This window comes from Panthera pardus, unplaced genomic scaffold (assembly GCF_024362965.1).
Source record: "Panthera pardus isolate Hobbes unplaced genomic scaffold, ASM2436296v1 HiC_scaffold_4, whole genome shotgun sequence".
Lineage (NCBI taxonomy): Eukaryota > Metazoa > Chordata > Mammalia > Carnivora > Felidae > Panthera > Panthera pardus.
The window spans coordinates 15,905,022-15,926,370 of record NW_026526969.1 but is presented as its reverse complement, the minus strand read 5'-3'; the positions used below and the strand labels follow the sequence as shown (position 1 = coordinate 15,926,370).

The 21,349-nt window shown below is 64.6% G+C and overlaps 1 protein-coding gene across 4 annotated transcripts; it reads right to left on the bottom strand.

Moving 5' to 3' along the window:
- Positions 1–539: 539 nt before the first annotated feature.
- On the bottom strand, positions 540–21,349 carry PDGFA (platelet derived growth factor subunit A). Of its 4 annotated transcripts, none has more exons than XM_019422371.2 (8): positions 21,232–21,349; positions 19,663–19,792; positions 18,119–18,215; positions 13,343–13,447; positions 10,922–11,109; positions 4,441–4,567; positions 3,991–4,059; positions 540–2,165 (listed from the first exon to the last, which is right to left on the bottom strand). In XM_019422371.2, the coding sequence occupies exons 2-7, from the start codon at positions 19,723–19,725 to the stop codon at positions 4,004–4,006; spliced, it is 636 nt and encodes a 211-aa protein (XP_019277916.1). In that variant the 5' UTR covers positions 19,726–19,792; positions 21,232–21,349; the 3' UTR covers positions 540–2,165; positions 3,991–4,003. The 4 variants fall into 4 exon arrangements, with proteins under 4 accessions (XP_019277916.1, XP_019277920.1, XP_019277919.1 ...); XM_019422375.2 differs by lacking the exon at positions 21,232–21,349 and adding an exon at positions 20,739–20,859; XM_019422374.2 differs by lacking the exon at positions 21,232–21,349 and adding an exon at positions 20,188–20,472.

Here is a 21,349-nt window from a genome sequence, read left to right as displayed (position 1 = left end):
GTGGGCCACGTAGGCCTGCGATCCAGAAACAACCCGGCCACAGACCGCGGCCTCCGCCGGGTGTCAGCCCCTTCCTGGCTGGGTGTGGACGCCAGCCTGCCCGCCCCCGCTCCACCCAGCAGCACAGGCCCTCGGCAGGGAGACGGGCGGCCAGGTCTCCCCCCAACCCTCCCCCCGCCGCCCCCGGGCCCTCTTCCCGCCTCACCCCCTCCCCAGGAGGGCACCAGCTTTTCTGCTCCAGCGTTAACGGACAGATCCTTCCGTCCGCCGGCTTTGGGCGAAGGGAAGAAACCGGGTGGTATCATCAGCATCTCACGGAGACATAAACACATAAATCACCATCGTCCATCTCCCGTCAGACCCACTGCCAGCGCACGGGGTCGTGAGCGGCGCGGGCTCGAGATGCCCGGCACGGCGTCAGCTGCACCTGGGGCTGGGCGCGAACAGGGGGCCCGTGGCCACCTGCCCCCTCCGCCCCCCCCCACCCCAGGCTCCCTTCGCTCGTCCTGCCGACCAAAAACTACACCGTGGAGATGTGCTGCTGAAGAAATTCCTTTATAAAAGTCCTCCCACGAACACACAGATACCGGAGACACTCGCTCTCGCGCTGGAGTCCCCGCCCACAGCAAAGGGATCTTGACGGCCACGTAGCGTGTCCACTTTGGGGACACGGACGGCAGGCCACGGGCGACGTGGGGCTGCCTGCCTTCACTGGCTCGCGCACGCGGGGACAATCAAGTCAACTGACTTCCAGATTAAACCCATCGTCTGCTCGGCCGCGCCCCTGGCCCCATGGCTCCGTTGGCCCATCCCCGCGAGGCTCCGGAATCTCGAGAGCTGGCCTCGCTCCGCGGGCTCTTGTGGCGGGGAGGGCGCGGGGCTCCTCCAAATGATCGTCCGCAGCTCCAGAAACCGCTCCGCGGACACGTGATGGGGAGACGGGTCTAGACTCGGTCACGCGACTAGAAAAATGGACCACAAAGCACTTTTCCCGTGTACGGGTTTTGTTGGTGAGTTTTTCTTTTTCCTTTTGGTTCAAAAAAAAAAAAAAAAACATAGCAGGCTCTCAGGTATATAAAAGTGGTAATATTAGATAAAAATACAAACTTCACCTTTACAAAACAAAAACACAACACACACACACATTTCTGTTGAATACATGTAAAGCGTAACATCTTCCCAAAAATAAAGAATTTAGATTCTGTCCAAACACTGGCACAGGGGCGGCCTGGCGGCGGCCAGGGCGGGGAGCCCGGGACCGGCAGGCCGGGACGGACTCGATTGGTTCACGCAACTGTTCTCTCGAAATGGCTTAAATTAAAAAGTAAGATGAAATGGGGCAGGGGAGAAACACGTAAAGCCAGAAACATTTAGGAAATGATGCATAGGTGGGCACACCATGTTTATTTCAATACATCTCGTTTGTTTGCATCCTGCGAGGAGAAATACCGTCCCACTGTCCTGACTTACAGCAGCCTGGTGTTATAGGTGTCAATGCCATCCAAGAGATCATTTAAAAAAAAAAACAAGAACAAAAACAAAAACACTAGCCAAAGAGTAAAAAGGAAAGCTTAATAATCACTTTATGGTGTAAAAAAAAATCCACTTAAGGCTCTCGGGAAGGTTTCTGTATAGACTTAAACACTACGGCAAGGAGATGTGTTTCTAAGTCCCGTGGCGGTTCTGAGACACTCCTGGCTCCCGCGTGCCCCGCAGGGCCCTCGGCGCCCGCCCGGAGTCCTCCGGAAAGCAGGCGCTGTGTTCCCGGCAGAAGCACCTGTGACCACCCTGGACAGAAATCCAGTCCACCGAGGCGCGACACGTCCGGCCCACGGGGCGTCCCTCCATTCCGACAACTGTGTAGATATTTGTGTGAGTCAGTTTTGTTTGTCATGTTTCGTGGTTGTTTGCTCGCTCTCTGTCTTTTTTGTTTGACGACGAGGCTTCCTATTGTTTCACCGAGCGCTACAATACTTGCTTTGATGTCGCACTGAACAAACGTATACTGTCTCTTTGTTCTCCAGAGTGCGCGTGGAGACAGTTTTTCACGGAGGACAAAGACCACACACTGGCAGTAAGCACCGCACATAGTAGGTTCAGGAATGTAACACGCCATGTACATCCGTGTCCCGGAAAAGGGCCGCTGGCTTATTCTCACCTCACATCTGCAGGGAGAGAGGAGACAGGCGGACACTGAGGGGGGACCGAGCGCGCTCGTGGGTGGGGACCGCCGCGGAACGATGAACCTGAGCGAGGGTACGCACTCACGCACGCACCACGACGAGTCTCGGGATTCGAGGGTTTGGTGGAATTTTTCAAATCAGATGTACCTCATTACCCTTTCCGTAACATCCTGACCAGGATTGGGGTTAGACTCTTGGGATCTCACAGAACATTCCTTAGAGCAAGCCCCCATTCTCCCATTGCACAGATGAGGGGAACTGAGGCCCAGAAAGTTGTGTTTTGTTTCGGTGGATTTTGTTCTTTTGTTTTGTTTTTTTTTTTTTGCCTTTTTCCTCCAACGTAGGGCTTGACGTGACTTCTGGAGCTCTGGCAGCCATCCTGGGCCATGAGACAACCCTGAAGATGGACACCACCAGGCAGACAGGCAGGGTCTCTGTGTCCAGGCAGATACTACACTGAGCTCTGAGCTAAGAGCCACTCTTCCCTACCCGTGTTACCTGCTCACCGCTCATCTCAACACCTTTACCGCCCACACGCTAGCAGGGCCTGGGGTGGCAGGGACACCCCTGGCCTCTCACTCGGGGTCCTGTCATCGGCTGGCCCATGGAGGCCAAGCCCAACCAGCAGTGTGCCGACTGGATGCGCAGGGAGGCGTGGAGCCGCACCCCCGGGGAAAGCAAAAGCCTCGGCCAGGCAGTTGTTCTGAGGCTGCTCCAGGAACCCCCTCGTGGACCTCTCCTCCCCAGAGGATTCTACTGAATGGCCCGGACCCTCGGGCCCCAGCACTCCTGACCTGGCAGCTTTCCGCGCTCGCTCCACCAGAGCCCGGGCTCTTGGACACCGCCTCTAAGAATTTCTCCCACAGCCACCTGTTTTGGACGCTACGGGCTCCCCCACGCCAGGGGGGTTCTCCAGAGCAGACAGGCCGCCAACAAGGAGCAGAAAGGCTGGAAACGGCCTCCGTGACGGCTGTGCCTGCTCAAACCCCGTCTTCCTCTGGGAGACAGTACACCTCTCTACAAGACTACACTTCCCGGGCCCCCGGCAGCCGAAGGACAGCCAGGGAATGAGAGCACCAGTCCCCAGGGGGCACTTGTCCGAGAGGGTTTTTCTGCCCCTCTCCCCACCTTACTCTTCCAAGCCTGGGGTGTAGGTGTGATTTCCGGAGCTTCAGCAGCCATACTGAACCACGAAGCAATTCTGAGGACAGACACCACCAGTCCCAAACGGAAAGGGGTCCTTCCCGATGATACCCGGAGAAGGCCACGCCTACTCTTAAATGCCTATCTTATCTCAGCCCTGTTTTCGGTGTGGTTACTAGCAGCCAAACACAATTTCCAACACAGTAGCCAACAGCCCCGTACGTTTATGAAACGGTTTCAGGCAGGATCTACTCGGTCTTTGACTACCCTAACCCACAATCCTGTAAGCCTCAATTTCTCATCTGTCAAATGGGGCGGGTAACCTGCCGGACGTGGTGATCCCAGCTGACGAACGTCGGAGCTACCCCAGGGCTGTTCAGGAACCCAAATCACTCCAGTCACGTGATGCTGGGGCCTCCCCAATCAGCGGAAGAGGCCAAAGCCAGAGCAGGGGCTCCAGAGCAGAAGGGAGCCGTGGATCAGGCTCCGTGTGCGGCAGGAGGGGGAGCCGGGGACGGGAGCGAGCAGACCCACAGCCCAGCCAGGCCCCGGAAGCTTGCAGACGGATCAGGCCCAATCAGGCCGCCGCGGGAGGGATTCGCCGTGTGATCAGCCAGCACACCTCCACCCGCAAGACCACAGTGTATCCACGGGCAGCTCCTACCTGGTTGGCTGCGTTAGGTGGGTTTTAACCTTTTTCTTTTCCGTTTTTTACCTGACTCCCTACGCCTTCCTGTTAACAGAAGGGCAGGGAGGGTGAGCGGGCCTAAGGGAGGGCTGCAAAGCTGCAGCAATAAATACCTCAGGTGTTTGTCTTTCTGGAAGAAAACTCGATTAGCTTTGGCACAGAGACACTTCCTGGTGCCCTGAGCCAGCCCGACACGGCGGGTCCCAACGCCACGCTGCTTCTGGGCAAAGTCTGCCCGGGACGGGGGAGGCCGCCAGGTCCCCCAGCACACCCAGCGCCCACCTCCCGGGGGCAGGGCCTTTCTCGGCCACACGGCCCCCGACCCCCCCCCCCCCCCCCCCCAGTGGTGGGGACTTCGAGCGTCTGCCCCTTCGCACCCCAGCGACGCCTGCGGGCAGCGGTGTCCCCGGCAGCGGCAGCGCCTACCTGTCTCCTCCTCCCGGTGGTCCGGGGTCGGGCCGGTGGCCGTGCACGTGCACTCCAAATGCTCCTCCAGCCGGACCTGCACCTCCTTTAACTTTGGCTTCTTCCTGATGTACTCCACCTTGGCCACCTGCCGGGACAACCCCGCCGTGAGCGCCCCGGCCGCGCCCCACACCAGTCACTGGGGGAGTGGGGAGGTGCCCGGCCCCACCCGGGGCCGGGAGGGCGACCTCTGAACTCCACCCTCCGACCTCCTTCCTGACGGAAGAGGCAGGAGTGTTGGCGGAAAAGGAGCCGTCGGCATTTGCGGTCTGGTCCACTTCACTCGGAACCCGAAGGCTCATTGGTGCCAGCCGGCAGGCGTGCAGGTGCCCCTTGAGGTAAGAGCTCTGAGGGACACAGGGCAGGGAAGGGGTTCGCTCCCGGGTCTTAAGGGCATCCGCGGCAGTGGCCGGTTTCCAGACGCAAGCTTGCTTATTCAAGGGGAAAATCCCACGGCCGAGGAGCTGGCCTGCTGCACGGGGCTTGGGGGGGGGGTCACTCTCCCCTCTGCCCATCCCGCCAAAGCCCCAGGAGGAGCGAGCACAGCCCTCAGGGCCCACAGGAAGGCTGTCAGGTTTGGACGTGGATTCTGGTCTCCTTTGGACAGCAGATCAGGACCCCACGGGCTCCAGGCCACACTGCCCACCCCACGGCCACCCCACAGCCACCCCACGGGCTCAGTCCCAGCCTTGAGGCCTTCTCACGCCCCGGCCGCAGCCGCCCTGGGACTGGAGAAAGCCAGGCTTCCCGGAAACATGGGCAGGGACCCAGGGCCCTCCCGGAAGGGTCTAGAACTGAGCCAGCGCCTGCTCCATCCACAGGCCGTCTCGGCCCAAACCCTCGGCACAGAACTGCAGCGCAGCAGGCCTGACGGTCCAGCCCGTGGGGCACAAGTCCGGGCAGCCAAGTGACCAAGTCCCCACGGGCCCCACGGGCTCCTTCTGTCATGGGAACACAGCTCCGCCCTCCACGTGGACACACACGTGCACTCACAGCACACACACACGCACGAGCCGTGTCCTAGAAACAGAAACTGCTTACACACGCACACACACACACGCATGCACCTGGCATCAGAGGGCACTTCGCACACACAGCGAGCAGGGTCAAGGTGGCCTCGCTTCATCCCAGGGCACGGAGGAAATAGACAACGTGAGAAACAATCCTCCCCGCCCCTCTCTGCAGCCCCAACGGGCTCCCCCCACCAAGTGCCTGAGCTCAATCCCCAGCAGGGGCAGGAGGGCCATCTTCCCGCCAGCCCTGAACCCTGCGGACCCGGGCACAGGACACACGTTCCGTCTGTGCCAACACCGGGGCTGCGGTCTCAGGTCCCGGCAACGGCCCTCAGGGGTATCCGTTCTGTCCCCCTCTCTGTTGGCCTGGGGAAACTGAGGCAGAAAGGGAGCAGGGTGCACCCAGGCATGACTGACAGCAGAAACCCCCAGCCTGGGGACAGTCAGGAGGGGAGGAGGCAGGAGGGACGGGGTGGTGGTGGGGGGCGGGGGGGAGGCGGGAGGGATGGCTCCTTTGCAGAGGCCTGGAGTCCAGAAGCCAGAGGACCCCAGGCAAGTGGGACAGCCCATCCCACAGGTCAGCAGGCCCCTGGCTTGTCCAGACCTGTGGCCGCGGGGCTGCATTAATGGTTAACCCGCAGCGCAAAGGGGGCTGGGTGCCCCGCGAGCGCGGGAAGAGGTGTGCAGCCTCAGGTGTGAATGTGGACGGCCAGGTGTGGGCTCACAGGTGGGGTGGGAGCCAGGCCAGGTCTGGGGCCAGGCCTGGGAAGCCTCCTAAGTAGACAACAGAAAGAGAAAAGGGCTGGGGGCATGACCAACCACAGCCTCAGGGCACGGTTAGCTCCACGGGCTGTTCTGGGAGCCAGGACCACACGGGAGGCAGGGAGGGAGGGAGGGAGGGAGGGAGAGGGAGGGAGGGAGGGAGGGAGGCAGGGAGACGGAGAAATCCTTGGACACGGGGCTCTTGGGCACAAGCGTCACAGCCCCCAGGACTTCGCACGCATAAAAGCACTGGAACTTGCAACGGGCACCTTCCGGAGCGAGGGGCCCCCTGTGCCTTCCCTCAGCGGCCCCCAGCCCTTAGGGCACCGGGAGGGTCCACCTCGCAGGGACCCCAGCCTGGCCCCCCTGCTCGCACAGCCTCTGTTCAGCAAGCGCCTCACCTGTTGTGTCCCCTGGGGGGGCAGATGCGGGAGGGGGTGGGGGGCAGGCTTGTTCTCTGCACACGACAGACCGGCCACCACGGGGAGGGTGGGCACTCCACGAATCCACCCCCCGTGGTCCCCTTGGCAAAGCACTCACAACCCCAGCCACTGCGGTCTGGGAACCCACTTTCTCCTCAGACGGGCCCGTCTTTATCAAAGAAAAACAAACAGTGATTTATGATTGCACCTGCTTCTGGGTATGTGAGGATTCCGGGCCGTTCCGCCACCTCTGTCTGGCCAGGAAATGGCTGCATTTTTCCCCCCAAGAGCACACTGTCAGTATTAAATTCTCAAAAGCGGCCTCCATGCCAGCCAATCCCCAGAACAAGGCAGCTATGTCCTGGGGACCCTCGTGGGGGCTGAGGCCCCCAGACCCATCCAGGAACCCAGACGGGGTGCCGTGCCCCGCCCCTCCCTCCCTTCCCCTTTTGTCTGTCTCCTGGGGGCCTGAGCTGCACCTGATAAACAGGACACTCAGCTTTCCCACTGCAAGTCGGCCCGCCATGAACCGCCCCACACCCGCTCACCCCTGGGGCAAATCCACCCAAACACATCACCCGGTGGTGCCACGACCCCTTCCAGACGAAGGACGCTCACCAATGACCTGAAGCTCCGCGCCCCCGCCCCCAGAGTCCAGGGCGGGGCACCGTCGATGACAAACACCAGCATTTACTGGACCCCCCTGTGCCCCTCGTTGTCACGCTCACAGCTACCCCGTGAGGGCACGGCTAGGGTCCGTTTACAGACAGGGAACCTGGGCGTCTCCTTTCGCTGGAAGGAGGCCTGGACTTGGAAACCGAAGAGGCCCTGAGCTCATCCCTTAACCGAGGGACTTTCTAAGTGGGGGAAACCTGTCCTGCTGGGCATGAGGACTCCAGAGCCCTGCTGTTCCAGACACGGGACTCCTGGTGTCCCTCTGCGTCCTCCACATCCACTCCACGGGACTGAGCCCCAGGGTCACGACACATGCTCTGACCTGGCTCAGCGGGCAGGCGGTGTGGAGCCCTCGTCCCCCCGCCGGCTAGAAAGGCCAGCACAGCCCAGGGGCAGTGGCTTCCTGAGGCCACGTCTAGGGCTCTCCCCAGGCAGGCAGGGGGCGGGAGCCTGGAGCCCTGCTCGCCGTGGGGAGGGGCTCGGAATCCCTTCACGGGAGACCCTCGCCGCTAGAGCCGCTCATCTCTCCCCAAGGCCCCTGAACTGGACCCCCCCCACTCCATCCGAGGTGCAGAGGCCTGTCCGGGGCACCCCAGCGAACACACTCAGACCCCCTTCCAGAAGCCGGAGGTCTAGCAATGCAAAGCCACAGCCAGCTGCCCTGGACGTGGCCACAGAGCTGGGTCCTGGCCTCTGGAGACCTGCGGGCCTGACCGACTTAACTGAGTGACCAACTCAGCTGTAAGCCCGCGGGCTACCTGAAGAACACGGGAACCCCCAACTCCCAGGGCCACCCCATAGCCGGCCCAACCAGCACGACACCACCAGAGTCCGGGGCTGTGCTGTCTACACTACCTTCTCCTGGCCCACGAGGCCTGGGTGTGGGGGACAGGGTCAGATGCCTGCAGGGTCTGGGGTCAGCACTCACTGGGGAGTAGAGGAAGGGCTCGTCCCTCCGGGATACCAGTCAGAGAGCATGCTTGGTGCCCCCAAGAGCAGACCCCAAACACTGACCACGGCAAGCTGATGCAGGGACACGGCCCCCAGGACCACGTGCTCACCTCTTCCTGAGGTCTGATGGCAGCCGTCCCTAGCAAGCCCAGGGGGACCCGCGGGGGGCCATGGGGTCCAGTCCCCCACCAAGGGCAGGTCCCGGAGAACGGACGAGGCCACAGCCCCAGAGAGTGAAGGCCCGCACCTGAAACCACGGTCGAGCTGGGGTCACAAGAACCCTCAGGCCACCCTCTATGGCGGTCACAGAGGAGAGCCACCCTCCAACGTCAGCGAGTCCTGACGCTCAGGGCCTGGGGACCCCTGGCAGCCTTCAGCTGGGCACACTGGACAATTCACCGCCTGGGCTTCAAGGAGGTGGCCACTCCCGGCCTTCCCTTCCCTTCTCCAGTCTGTGACCTTCAACTGTGATCAAAAGGCCGTAAACCAGAAAACCAGGCACGTGCCAGCCCGGGGCAGGACCTCCCACCTGCCCGGCAACACGGTCCCCTGCTGGCCCCCAGCGCCCCTCACGGACGCTCAGCCCGGGACTCTGCAGAGCCCAGGGCCATGAGCTCTGCCTCAAACCCCACGGACCAGGGACAGCTCGCTGGGCAGGCGTGGGGGCCAGGCTGGCCTCCACAATGGACCTCCTGTTCCCACTGACCTTTTGTCCCTTCTCGGCCAAAACCCCAAGTGTCTGGGGCCGGATGTTTCCCTGCCAACCCTGTGATGGGGAGGCAGGGAGAGGGGAAGGAGGAAGGGGTCTGAGAGGAGCAGGACGCGGGACATGGAACCGGGCCACTGAGCTCCAGCTGCAGGACTAGCTCCTCTGTCCCCTTGGGTGGACCGTGACCCCCTCAGAGCAGATGAAGGCCCGTAGGGGGAGCCCTGGCCCAGTGCCACTCTGCCCAGCCCTTTGGGCCTGTGCCCAAGGCAGACATGGGCCGCACCCCCCACCCGCCAACGCACACCGTGCTGGAGGCCCCGCGGGAGCGTCTGGACCCCCACCCACCCACTCAGGTGGGCCAGGGAGAGGGCATCCCTGCCCGTCCCAGGACCAGACGCTCTACAGTCCTTACCCCATGGGAGGCAGGAGCCCACTTCATTCCCGCACCTCTGTATCTGCGAGAGCCCGACTGGACACGAAAGGCAGCCCCAGCGCCCATGCGTGGGGCTGTCCCATCAAGAGCACCGGGCGCCCCGGTGGCTCAGCGGTTGAGCGTCCGACTTCAGTTCGAGCCCCGCGTCGGGCTCTGTGCTGACGGCTCGGAGCCCGGAGCCTGCTTCGGATCCTGTGTCTCCCTCTCTCTCTGCCCCTCCCCTGCTCATGCCCTGTCTCACTCTGTTTCTCAAAACTAAATAAATGTCAAAAAAAAAAAAAAGAGAGCACCACCATCCCCACACCCAGGAAGGAAAGATCTCAGCACCTGGATTCTTGGGGCTCAGGGCCCCCTCACAACATGGCACAGGTGAGGACACCGAGATCTGAGGGAGGCTGCACTGGCCACGGCCCCACAGCAGGTGCAGAATGCTCAGGTCCTGTCCCCTCTGGCCTCTGTGTCCCCCTTTGACAAGGGTGCAGTGCTGGGCTCGGCACCCGGCTGGGGGCCCCGTCAGGGGTCAGGCCCGAGAGCCCCGTGGAGACAAGAGTCAGCATCCCTGGCCAGCGCCCTGCGAGCCCCGCTGCAGGGGAGCGTCCGCCTTGGGGATCACGGTGCAGCAAGCCGTGGAATCTGCTCACTCAAGGCCCCAGGTGCTCGAGGACCACAGCCCCAATTAAGGTCTGACGTGCCTTGCCCGCTGCCCAAGTCCACACTCCAGGGTCACCCGGGACGGTAACCCGCCAGGCCAGAGCCAGCTTCCCAGGAAGGCAGCCCCCTCCCGGAGACAGGGACCACCCGGGACTCGCCTGGGTCCCGCACAGCCCCAGACAGACTCATCTCACAGATGCAGCAAATGAGGCCCGAGGGAAGCAGACCCACGCCCCAGCAGAACCTTCCGGCCACTGGCCCCCCCAAACAGACCCCCATCTGGCAGGCCAGAGTGACCCGAAGAGACACCTCCCCCAGTTCTGCCTCGGAGGTCCCCACGGCCGGCACCCTGCCTGGGACAGTGAGCCCAGCGCCGATCCTGGGGGTCTCCGGGCAGAGCACGGCTTCCGAGAACGAGGGGAAGCGTTGGCCTTGCGGCCCCGGAGAGGGAGGCAACCCCGGGAGGGCCCTTCCGGAGAAGGACTCCACGGACACACACGCACCCCGTGGCACGGGGCTCGGAGCACACACGCAGCAGTGCACGAGCAACACGTGTCCCGAGGCTGCTTTCCTCACGGCCCTTCCCCACGGCGACCTCGCGGGGGAGGCTGTGTGCGGCGGAGGGGGAAGGGAGCCAGACACCCCTCCCCCACTCCCCCCGCCCCCCACCCCCCCCCCCCCCCCCCCCCCCGGCAGCCGACCAAGCCCCAGTCCCGGCTCTGCCCGCCCCCGCTCTGCACCCAGAGCCTGGCAGTGCGGCCAAAGGAACGGGCGTGGCCTCGGGACTCGAGCAGGTCCCCGGCCGCAGGGCGCCCCCGGGGCTCACCTTGACGCTCCGGTGGTGGACGCGGGAAGGCTGGCACTTGACGCTGCTGGTGTTGCAGCAGCCCGCACAGCGCTTCACCTCCACGCACGGGGGCCAGATCAGGAAGTTGGCAGACGTGGGGTCGACCTGACTCCGAGGTATCTCGTAAATGACCGTTCTGGTCTTGCAGACCGCGGGGATGGCTTCCTCTGCAGGGCAAGAGCCACAGTGAATGTAGAGGCCACGCCCGGGCTCCCACCAGCACCCAGGCCACCCCGTGACCCGCGCGGCCCTGGAGGGGCAACCGGGAGCCCAGCTCGGGCTGGTGCGCCCCCACCTGGCCGCGGCCTCTCCCAAGCGGAAAGGCTCCCGAGCCCTGCAAAGGGGGAGAGACACCCCGGACCCGGACAGGTGCATCTGAGCGGGATCAAGGTGAGTGAGCAGCAGCGAGGGCCAGGCGGGGACCCCCCAGGAGAAAGGCCTTGCTGGCAAAGGGGACCACAAGACACAGGGAGCCCAGAGGCCAGGGAAGCCCCAGGTGGCCCGCAGAGGGGGCGGGCGTGGGAACCGATGCTGAAAGGGGAGTGTCTCCATCGACGGTTAGGGCGCTCCCAGGGCCGGTGGAAAATGGGTAGAACAGGGAAGCTGAGGCTGGGACCCCCACAGCGACAGCCCTGCCTGCTGCCACCCCCACAAGGCCAGGCCCTGCCCCAGGAAGGGACACGGCCCTGCCTCCCCACCAGCCACAGTTCTGCTCAGCAAAGGTCACCAAGAGACCACCCCGCCGGCCTCCGAGGAGAAGCTGGTGCTACCTCCTCTGTGCTCCTCAGCACAGGCCAGCCCGTCCACCCCGAAGCCCCGAAGTTCAGGGGGCGCCAGGGCATGCCCGCCAGATGAGGAATCCACCCGGGGACCCCAGGGCACATGCCACCCTCTGGCAGCATCCGGCTGTGGCGCTGGCCCTGGCCCCCCACCGTGTGCCTGGAGGGCCCCCCACCGTGTGCCTGGAGGGCCCCCCACCGTGTGCCTGGAGAGCCCCGCCAGGCTCTGGTGCTGCCCACGGGAGCTGCTGCCTCCAGGGGCAAGCAGGGACCCCTGAGCCCAGAACTGGAGGGAGCCGCTCCTGGGTGCAGAGGGCTCGGCCTGACCCCTGTGGCCAGCTGGCATGAGGCAGGGCCTTGTCTTCTGCAGACAAGCTTGAGATGTGGGTGAAGCCAGGGAGGGGTGCCAGCCTCTCTCCTGCCCATCTGCCACTAGGGTGAGACCTCCCCCCCCCAGAGCCTCAGGAGACTCGGGGTACTCGAATCCCCCAAGGTGCTCAGGGAGCACCTGGAGAGGGGGGCACTGGGCCTCCAAGAACAGCCCCACCTACAGGGAAGGCTGGGTGCTGGGGGTGGGGGGGGCGGGGGGGGGGGGTCTCAGCTCCCAGCCCAGTGCCCACCACCTGGGAGGGGTCTGGGGAACCCATCCAGGTGGGACCGAGGGTGGAGCTGGGGAGAGAGGACTTGAGTCCAGGGCTCCTGGTCTGGAATAGGACAGGCCTCTGGCACTGGTCTGGAGAACCTGAAACCTACAGTCAAACGGTAAACGTCCGCTGCCTTCGCTAGGAATCATCGCCCACACGCTGCGCTCAATGACAGAAGCTAGGAAATCTACCTCCTGGGAGGACATCTAAAGCTCAGAGAAGGCAGGTGCTGCCCAATGGCACACAGCAGAGAGCAGCAGTGTGTCGTCACAACCAGGCAGTAAGGAAAAGTGGCAGGAACGAACCCCCAGGTGGCATCGACTCCAACCCCGGAGCCCGAGTCCCAGCGCAAGAAAGCGCAGGCCGAGGCTGTGTCGCAGCCAACCCAGAGCCCCCAGAGCCCCCGCCCCCCCCCCCCCCCACGACGGCCAGTCCTTCCTCAGGGGCCAGCAGACACGGGGATGCCCTGCTAGGCGACAGGACAGAAACGCCACCCGATCCCAGGCCGGGCAGAGCCCAGGAGCCAAGGCCGAGCGGGGCGGGGGCCGAGGGCAGGGCCCAGCACACACAGCTCGGCCGCATCTCTGGCTCCGCAGCCCGGAGCCTGAGCTCCAGCGCACCGCGCTACAGACTGCAAATGAAACACGACCACGTTTTCCAGCGAGGCCTCCTCCAGAACAGGCCCCAACAAGACCGGGCACTTAAGGAATTTATGATGGCTCTCCTCTCCTGGAAACTCTTGGCCCAGGCCAGGCTGCAGCAGGCAGCAGACGGGCCAGGGCAGGGAGACGCCCCCGGCAGAGGAGGGAGGCCTCCAGAGACGGCGGGCGGCCAGAGCTGAAGTCGCTGGGGCCCCTGCGCAGGCCGGGCCTTTGTTTCACGGAGGAGGGCGGGGGTGGTGGTCCCGAAGGCACGGTGGGGGCGAGCCCCCCCCCAGCCCGGCGCCCCCCCCCCCCCCCGGCAGGCCCGGGGCTCACCAATGCTTCTCTTCCTCCGAATGGGCACGGGCCGCTTCTCGGGCGCATGCTTGGAGGAGTGGCCCCCGTGGGCTCTCAGACTCGCCTCCAGAGCACCCTCGGGCCCTGCAGGGAGAAAGAGGAAATGGTGACCGGCAGCCCCCACCGTCTGCGTGGCGCCCGGGGGCCTGTCCAGCAATGCTTCCTACCTGCCTCCCCCAGACAGACAGGGTCCCCTAGGAGACCCGCCACTCCCACAGGCGCAGAGGATGCGAGTCCTGACTGCCAAAACTCGGCCCCCCAACCTCTGCGAAGCACACACAGAGGGGCCCGGGCTGTGCCCTGGCCGTACCTTGAAGCAAAGCTGTGGACTTGGGGTAAAGGGGCCACGTGTGGTCTCCCCTGGGGCGCCTCCCCAAGTGAGGGCCAGAGCACGGAAGGCCTTCCTTGTCCAAAAGACCCAGGCCCCCTGCTCACAGCCCCCTTTTCCCAGGCCCACCTCCGGGAAAAGGTGCCAGAAGGACCAGCACGCTGTGACTTTCCTGGGGTGTGTGTGTGTGTGTGTCTCCCTCTTTCTCGCCAGACCGACTCTCGATGAAGCACCCTAACCTTTGAGGGGCACGGGAAGCCAGGCCCCACTGGACCGACAGCTGGACCCCGCCTGGCCCACTCTGAGTCCACAGGAAACGCACGCAGAGAAGCAAAGGAGCGGGAATCCCAGTGCGCGGCCGAGAGGCTGGCTGGCAGGAAGGCAAGCGTGCTTGCTGCCCTTGGCCTCAGAGCAGTGGTCCCAGCGCTAAAATCAGAACCGGACCCTCATCCCCCAGGCCCGCGACAGCCCCAGGACACACGCCACCGCCCTCTCCCACCCCAGTGCCCCCGGGCAGCCTAGGGGAGCCCCGGGGGGGGGTAGGAGGGACACACAGTCCTGCCGCCTGCCACTCACACCGACCAGGCCCCATGACACTGCCTGTGCCCGGAGGATGACTGCTGTGGGTCGCACCTGGTCTCCCTGCCTTGACCCCAGACCCAGCCACGGGGGGGAAGGGGGTCTCCTTCCACATCCCCCTCCAGCCTCGTCCTCCCCCTGGAGAGGAGCAGGGGCCCCGGGTCTGAGGAGCTCCAACAGACAGGGGCTCCAGCAGACCCCTTCTTCCGTGGTGTCCCGGCCACCGGCCCAAACCGGAGGCCCCCTCCTGGGCGCCCGGACCACCAAGGCCTCAGGGACTGTCTACAAACCCACAAATCCGAAAGCTCCACTCTTTCAACATGAAAACCGAATACCAGGCGAAAGGTGCAATCAGCACAAGATACGTTCTTTCAGAAAACTGAAGTCTGGGAAAAACCCAACTTTTCACTTAAAATGACTCAATGTTCCACTGCCACTAATTTTTTTGAGACCCGAAATAAGATCAGAACACAACTATTCATGCAGTAAGAATTTCCCATCAACCAACTGTTACAAGAGGCATTTTTTCGCAAAAAAGTGACATTTATGAGTCACGTCCCGGTGGCGGCCATCTTGCCGTCCCCACACCAAAGAGAAGCCGGCCCGCTGTCAGCTTCCAGGGGCAAGCGTCACGGCACGCGGGAGACTTACTAAAGCCAGGGGTCACCTATCGCTTTCCTGGAGACTCGGTCCCGACGTGTCCCCAGGGGGCGCCTCCACTTCCTGACACCTGAGGAAACTGAGGCCCAAGACGCGAGCGCTGGGTAGGGGCATGGCCACAGGAGGACCCGGGAGCCCCGTCCGGGCCTCTCGCCTGAATAAACAGAGGAGACAAGGGCCCTGCCAGCTTATCAACGGCGCTGAAACCTGAACCGGCAGATTGCTTTCAAGACAAGAGGCGGGAGAGAAATAGCTCCTGGTCAAACACGCCCTCCGTTGCCCGCGGATCCCGATGGGTGGCCGTGCACTGCGCGCCCATCCACGCTCACGGGGGAGCGGCCTTCTGATTGATGCCGCTTGAGAAATGGCCCAGCAGCGACTTGGGGGAGAAGGCCCCGCCTGAGCGATGCCCTGAAACTGCTCTCAGGACAGTTAATCAAGTGGGTCTCCCTTTTGTCTCCCGTGCACAAATGTCCGACTGACAGCTCAGGATGGGGACAAGCCCCGTCCAGCCTTCAGTCCTAGAGCAGCATTAATGGCCCAGGACGGGGATGTTTATGCATCAGTCACTCAGTGACCACCCCCCCCCCCAGCCCCGGCTGCTGGGATAACAAAGCACCCCCGCTGTCCTGCTCAGTGGCTCTTTCTCATCCTGAACTCCAGCTACTGGTCACTCAGAGACCACACACTGGTCCCTCCACCCAAACGCCCCACGTGGAGAGTCAGCGACGCCCCAACTCCGTTCGCCCTCCAGCAACGCTCAGACTCAGGGCTGTTGCCATCGCCCCTGGGGTAGGAATCCTACCGGGACAGGCTTCATCTGTAAAATGGGGATACACCCACCCACCCACGGGGAAGAACCCCGGGATCCTACAGGTCCCCCTAAGCCCCGCCCATGCCAGGAGGGAGAAGTCAGCCTGTAAGAAAAAGCCTTTTCTGCCCCTGGGGCCGAATTCCCTTCACACCCCGACCTCCGACCTGGGGGGGGGGGGGGGGCGCCTCACCCTTGAGTTACCAAGAGGGATAAAGACCCACCGGCTGGGTGTCTGGGTTTCTCCACACCCCAGCTCCTTCCTCAGGGATCCCAGACAGGCTCCAGGGCCTGGAGGGCAGCTCAGTGCACAGACAACTGACCCCTCGGCTGTTTACAACCTTCCCCAACAGCAAGATCTGGTTCAACTCATCCCTTTGGGCGGGAACAGGTGTTGCGGGGGAAAGACCCCAAAACAAGCTCTAGAAGCAGCCAGCAGCAACCCCTACGCTGAGGCCAGAGGCCACGCACTGCCGTGGTTCCCAGCTTCCACATCCCCGTGAAAGGGGCCAGACCTGGATGGAGAGCCACCCGAGGCTGTGTCACAAAGGGCCTCCTAGGCCCCTCGCTCCTGGCGAGCACGTAAGATCCCAGAAGCCCGGCTCCATTCTCACCCCGGTATCCCCAGCAAGATGAGTCCTAACCCAGGATCCTAGCCAGACCCCAAACCGTGCGGCAGACAGGGGTGGGGGTGCAGGACGAGGAGGAGGGCCCGGGGCTTTTGGTAAGGGGGCAATTTGAGACCAGCCCAGGGAACTAGCTGGTGCGTCCAGCTTCTTCAGTTTGGACCCTCCCAGAGAATCCCGGGCCCAACAGCCCCCAGGTCAGGAATGCCATCAGCATAACCCACCCAGCTGCAAATGCAAAAAGTGATAATGGGTGGGGGTGGGGGGCGGGGCTGCAGAGACCAGAATAAGAATGGTCCCAACAGAAAGTGAATGGCCCATTTCCCGGTGGCGTCCCAAAGCCGTCCCACAGGGAGGCCCAGCCCTTCACAGGCCTCGTTCCCGAAAGCTGAAAAAAAAGGCCGTGAACCTTCTCAGGGAAGCGGTCTCCCCACTGGTACAAATCCGCCAGGGCCCAGCAGAATGCAGGCTTCTCCTCAGCTAACCGAAGCCAAATCCTTCTCCCCAGGGTTACACATCAAGGAACCAGACCAAAATCCCCCCCTGGCCCAACTCTGATCTCCAAGTGAAATTCTACCCCCTTCCTGATAAGGATCAGCCAGAGGATTTCCTGGGTCACGAAACTACAGAAACCATGGGCCTTGCTAGAAAATGGTCTTGGCATGAAATGAAAATAGTTCGGGCCTCTCCACCACCATAATTAGGTACAAATTTCCAAATGACTAGACCATGTGATTTTACTTAATTCCCCCTCGGCCCCCCTCTTTCAGGGTAGTCTGCAGGGAGAGAGAAATCTTCACTGAATCCTTCCACCGACCTCCACCACTTGCCGTGGCTCTGTCTGACAAGTCCATCTTGGGCCTCTTTTCAAGCAGACACTGACAAATGTCCTCTGACAGATGCATTTCTGTCGCTGACCCTCCACATGCCTCGTTTCCCCCACCAAAGACAAATTTCGAGCAGGACACCGCGAAGATGTGGGTCAGAATCCTGGTCCTCTAGAAAAGGGCCCCCTCAGTGCACACCGCAGTGCAGCCAGCCATCAACAAACACCACCCACTACAACCTGGGTCCCAGGGGACCTGTGCGCGCCAGTCCCCTCCAATTCTGCAGCTGACGCTAAAGATCTTCAAAACTCTCCATTTACAGATAAACCGGAGTGGCTAGGCTCCAGGGCCTGGGGGTGAGCCCCAAAATAGTCCCCAAACAGCGGATGTGTCCAAGACGTGCCTTTTTATTGGCCCGTGAAAAGAGAAAGGCACGGGTCTCCGGAAACCACAAAGGCCCCGCCGCCCCCGCCACAGGAGCGGGGCACCAGTTCCCCGCGAAGACAAGGGGGCAGCTCCCCCAGCACACGCCTGCCCGCGGGGCGCACGGCCAGGGCTCCGCGCCCAGGCCCCGGCCCGCTCGGCCGCTCCTCCGGCCGGAGGGCAGGCCCGGGGCCCGCACACCTGGCCCGGGCGCCGGCGCCCCCTATGCGGCTGAACTTTCAGTGACACACACGGCATTTTCCTTAAATGCAAAAACAATCCCCGGGCAAGCGAGCAAATCGCGGCCGCCTCCGGAGAGAAAGTGGGGATTGGAAGAGAAACTCCTGACTCATCCGCCTGGGCTTTTATGGCCCGGGATTGGATTCTGACCTTTCGGTTCGTTCCTGAGCGGCGCCCGGCCCGGCCCGAGCGCGGGAGGCGGCGCGGGGCTCATACCCCCGCACACCCACCCCGCGCGCCGAGGGAAGGGGCGCGATTTACCTACGGAGTCTATCTCCAGGAGTCGCTGGAGGTCCCGGATGCTGTGGATGTGACTGTGCGCCAGCCTCTCAATCACCTCGTGGGGGATCTCGGCTTCCTGCAAACAGACCCACACGGTCAGCGCCAGCGGCCGGGCCGGCTCGCGCCCTGCGCCCCCCCCCCCCCCGCGCCCGCCCCTCGCCCCCCCGGCCTCCTGCTCGAAGGCTGCCCGGCCCCTACCCGCGGGGCCCTGGAGTCCGAGGCCAGGGGTGGGGCTGGGTGAGACCCCAAATGCTCGGCTCCCGTCCAGGTCCACCTTTGCAGAAAGAAAGCCCTCCCACCTTTAAATTTTCAAACAAAAGCCCGGCACTGCGGACCCTCCGCCCCGGGTGTCAGTTACAGTAGGTCTAGGGGCAGCGAGAGCCCGAGGAGTTTCTGATTTAATAGTGAAATCGACATCCAGAAAGATCAAGTTGAAATGCGTCACGGATCGGCGACGAAAGTCACGGCAGCCTTAACACTTTAATCCTGCCAGCGGCTTAAATTTCACACCCCGGAATCCCCGGCCCAACCTGCGGGGTCGAGGGTCTCCGTCGCAAAAACACGCGCGCGCGCATTCACTCGTTCACACGCGCGCCCCACCCGCTACGGCCCGGCCGGGGCCCTAGCGCCGCCCAAGACGCCCCAAATCCAGCCGCCGGCTGGGAGAGGCTGCACGGCAATGGGAGGGTTAAATCTCCACCTCTCGCAGCTCGCGGTCCCTGCCCAGACCACCCCCGCCTCGCGGGCTCCCCCCTCCTCCAGATTTTTAAAGGGAGTCGGGGGTCGCTGCTGGGGAGGGGGTGGGGAAGGGGTCTCAAGCACCAAGTTCCCACGACGGGGGCTGCAGAAAGTCATTCATCACAGGAGAGCTCCCGGGGATTCGGGATTCGACATTGGGGGGGTGGGGACGCCGGCGGTGGGAGGGCGCGGGCGCCTGGCCCGGCCCCGGCTCGCCTCACTCAGCCACCTGTAAGCAGGCCCCGGGCTGGCGGGACTGCGCCGGCCCAGCCTAGCCAGGGCTAGGCTCAGGGACAGGGACCGGGGGGGTGGGCGGGAGGGAGGGGCTGTGACCCGCCCCCCCCCCCCCCCCCCCCCCGCTGCCCACCCTGCCTGACGGGGACTGCCGCAGCAGCCGCCCCTGTTTATCCGCCGCTGGCTCCGCCAGGTCACACACACCCCCTTCTGCGCTCCCCGCACCCCGATACTGCATTGTCCGCCGCCCTCCGGACTCCCCTTCCGGAGAGGGGCCCGCGCCCCCCGAAGTTTCTCCCCACTCGTCCACCCCGCGCCACTCCGTCCCTCCACGGCAGAGCGACGCAACACGCTGGAAACTCACCAGACACACTTCGGCTTGGCAGAAAATAAAACCCAGTTGGGAAAATCGAAAAAATCGACCACCCTAGCAGAAATCAAAATGCGCTCCGCAAAGCCCCAGAGCCCGAGGCGCCCCGGCCCGCGGGCGGCTGCAGGAGGCGTGCGCCGGGGGAGTCGGAGAGGGGACGGGGCGCGGGGGTGGCACCCACCTCGGCCAGGGCATGGGCGAGGTATCCGCAGCCGAAGAGCAGCAGGCAAGCCCAGGTCCTCATCGCGTCCCGAGGCGCTGGCGGCTCGGCGGGGAGGCGAGGCCGCGGGGCGGGCGCTCCAGCCGGGCTCCTGTGGCGGCGAAATTCAGTACCATCCCTCAGGGAGCGCGGCCCGGAGGAGGGTGGCGCGGAGAGCAGGGAGCCGGCGGAGCGCGCCCGGCGCGAGCAGCGAGTGCGGAGAGGCGGGCAGCGCCAGCGAGGAGGAGGAGCAGGGAGTGCGCGCTCGCCGCGCCCGCCGCGCCGGGAGCCTCCTGGGCCGCCGGGTAGGGGGTGGGGACGGAAGGGGCGGAGGGCGGGGGCTGGGCCTCTTCCTTGGTGCGTTCCCGGTGCTGGCCGCCGCCGCGCTCGCTCCCCGGCGCTGGCTTTAGGAGCGACCCGGCCGGTAATTCTGCATATTTGCGGGCATCAGCCCCGAGAGGGACCCCGGAGCGAGGCTGGAGCCGCCGCCGCCGCACCACCCATCACCTGTCTGGACGCCCGGCCGGGCCCCGGCCGCGGGCTCGCGCTCTCCCTGCGGGCTGCGGGCGGCCCTGCGCGCCCACCGCCGGCCCCGCGCTCGCCTCCGGCCCTCCTCCTGCAGCCGCCGCCCGGCCGGGCACGGCGCGGCCCAGCACGGCGCGGCCCGGAGGCCTGCGTGCGCCCCTCCGCGGCGTGCCCTCGGCTCTGGCGCCGCGCTCCGCCCTCCGCCGGCCCGAGCCGGGCAGCGCCCGCGGCCGCGCCGCCTGGCAGCCGCCGCCCGCCCGGGGCCTCGCCGCGCCGGCCTGAGGAGGGCGGGCGCAGGGCCGAGCTGGAGCAGCCGCCGCCGCCGCCGCCGCCGCCGCCGCCGCCGCCGGGAGAGGAGGAGGACGAGGAGGAGGCGCCGGCAGGCCCGGCTCGCCGGAGTTGTGCGGGCTCCGCAGGGCGCGCGTGTGGAGCCGGCCGGCGGCGGGGAGGGGGGTTATAGCGCCGCCGCCGCCGCGCCCCTCCCCCGCCCCCTCCCCCTCGCCTCCCCCGGATTCCGGGCCCCGGACCCGCACCTCGGAAGCGCGCGGGGGCCGCACGGGCCGGGCAGGGCCCGGCCGCCGCCGCCGCCGCCGCAGTGAGCACACGCCGGCGCTCACGCAGGCAGTAAAATCCATCAAAGCCCCGCGCCCGGCTCCGAGCACAGCCGCCGGGCTCCGCTCGCCCGGCGGGGCTCCCCGCGCGCCCCTCCCCGGAGCTTGCCCACCCTCCAGTGCCAGCTGCAATCCTGCGGCACCGGACGGGGAGGGGAGGAGGCCGCCGCGGAAGAGCCGCCGTCGTCGGCTCTCCTCCCTCGGCCCCAGCGGCGGCGGAGGGCAGCGCCCAGAGCTGCTACGCCGAAAAGGGCAAAAGCGAGCCGGCCCCCGCCTCCGGCCCCCCGCCCCGGCGCTCGGGCCTCTTTCCACCGCTAGGATCCAGGGCCCCTGCCTCCCCGTCTCCATAAAAGGAGGGGGAGTGAGTCTCTGGTGAGAGGTGGGGCGGGCTTAGGGGCGCGTCTGGGGCACTCACCTGGCGGCTGCCACGCGCCCCCGCCCAGAATCCGATGCCTGGGGCGCCTGAATGAGGAACCTCCACCCGCATTCCGAGACGGGAGAGCGCCCAGGTCGGAGGAGGGGGCTGCAGCGTG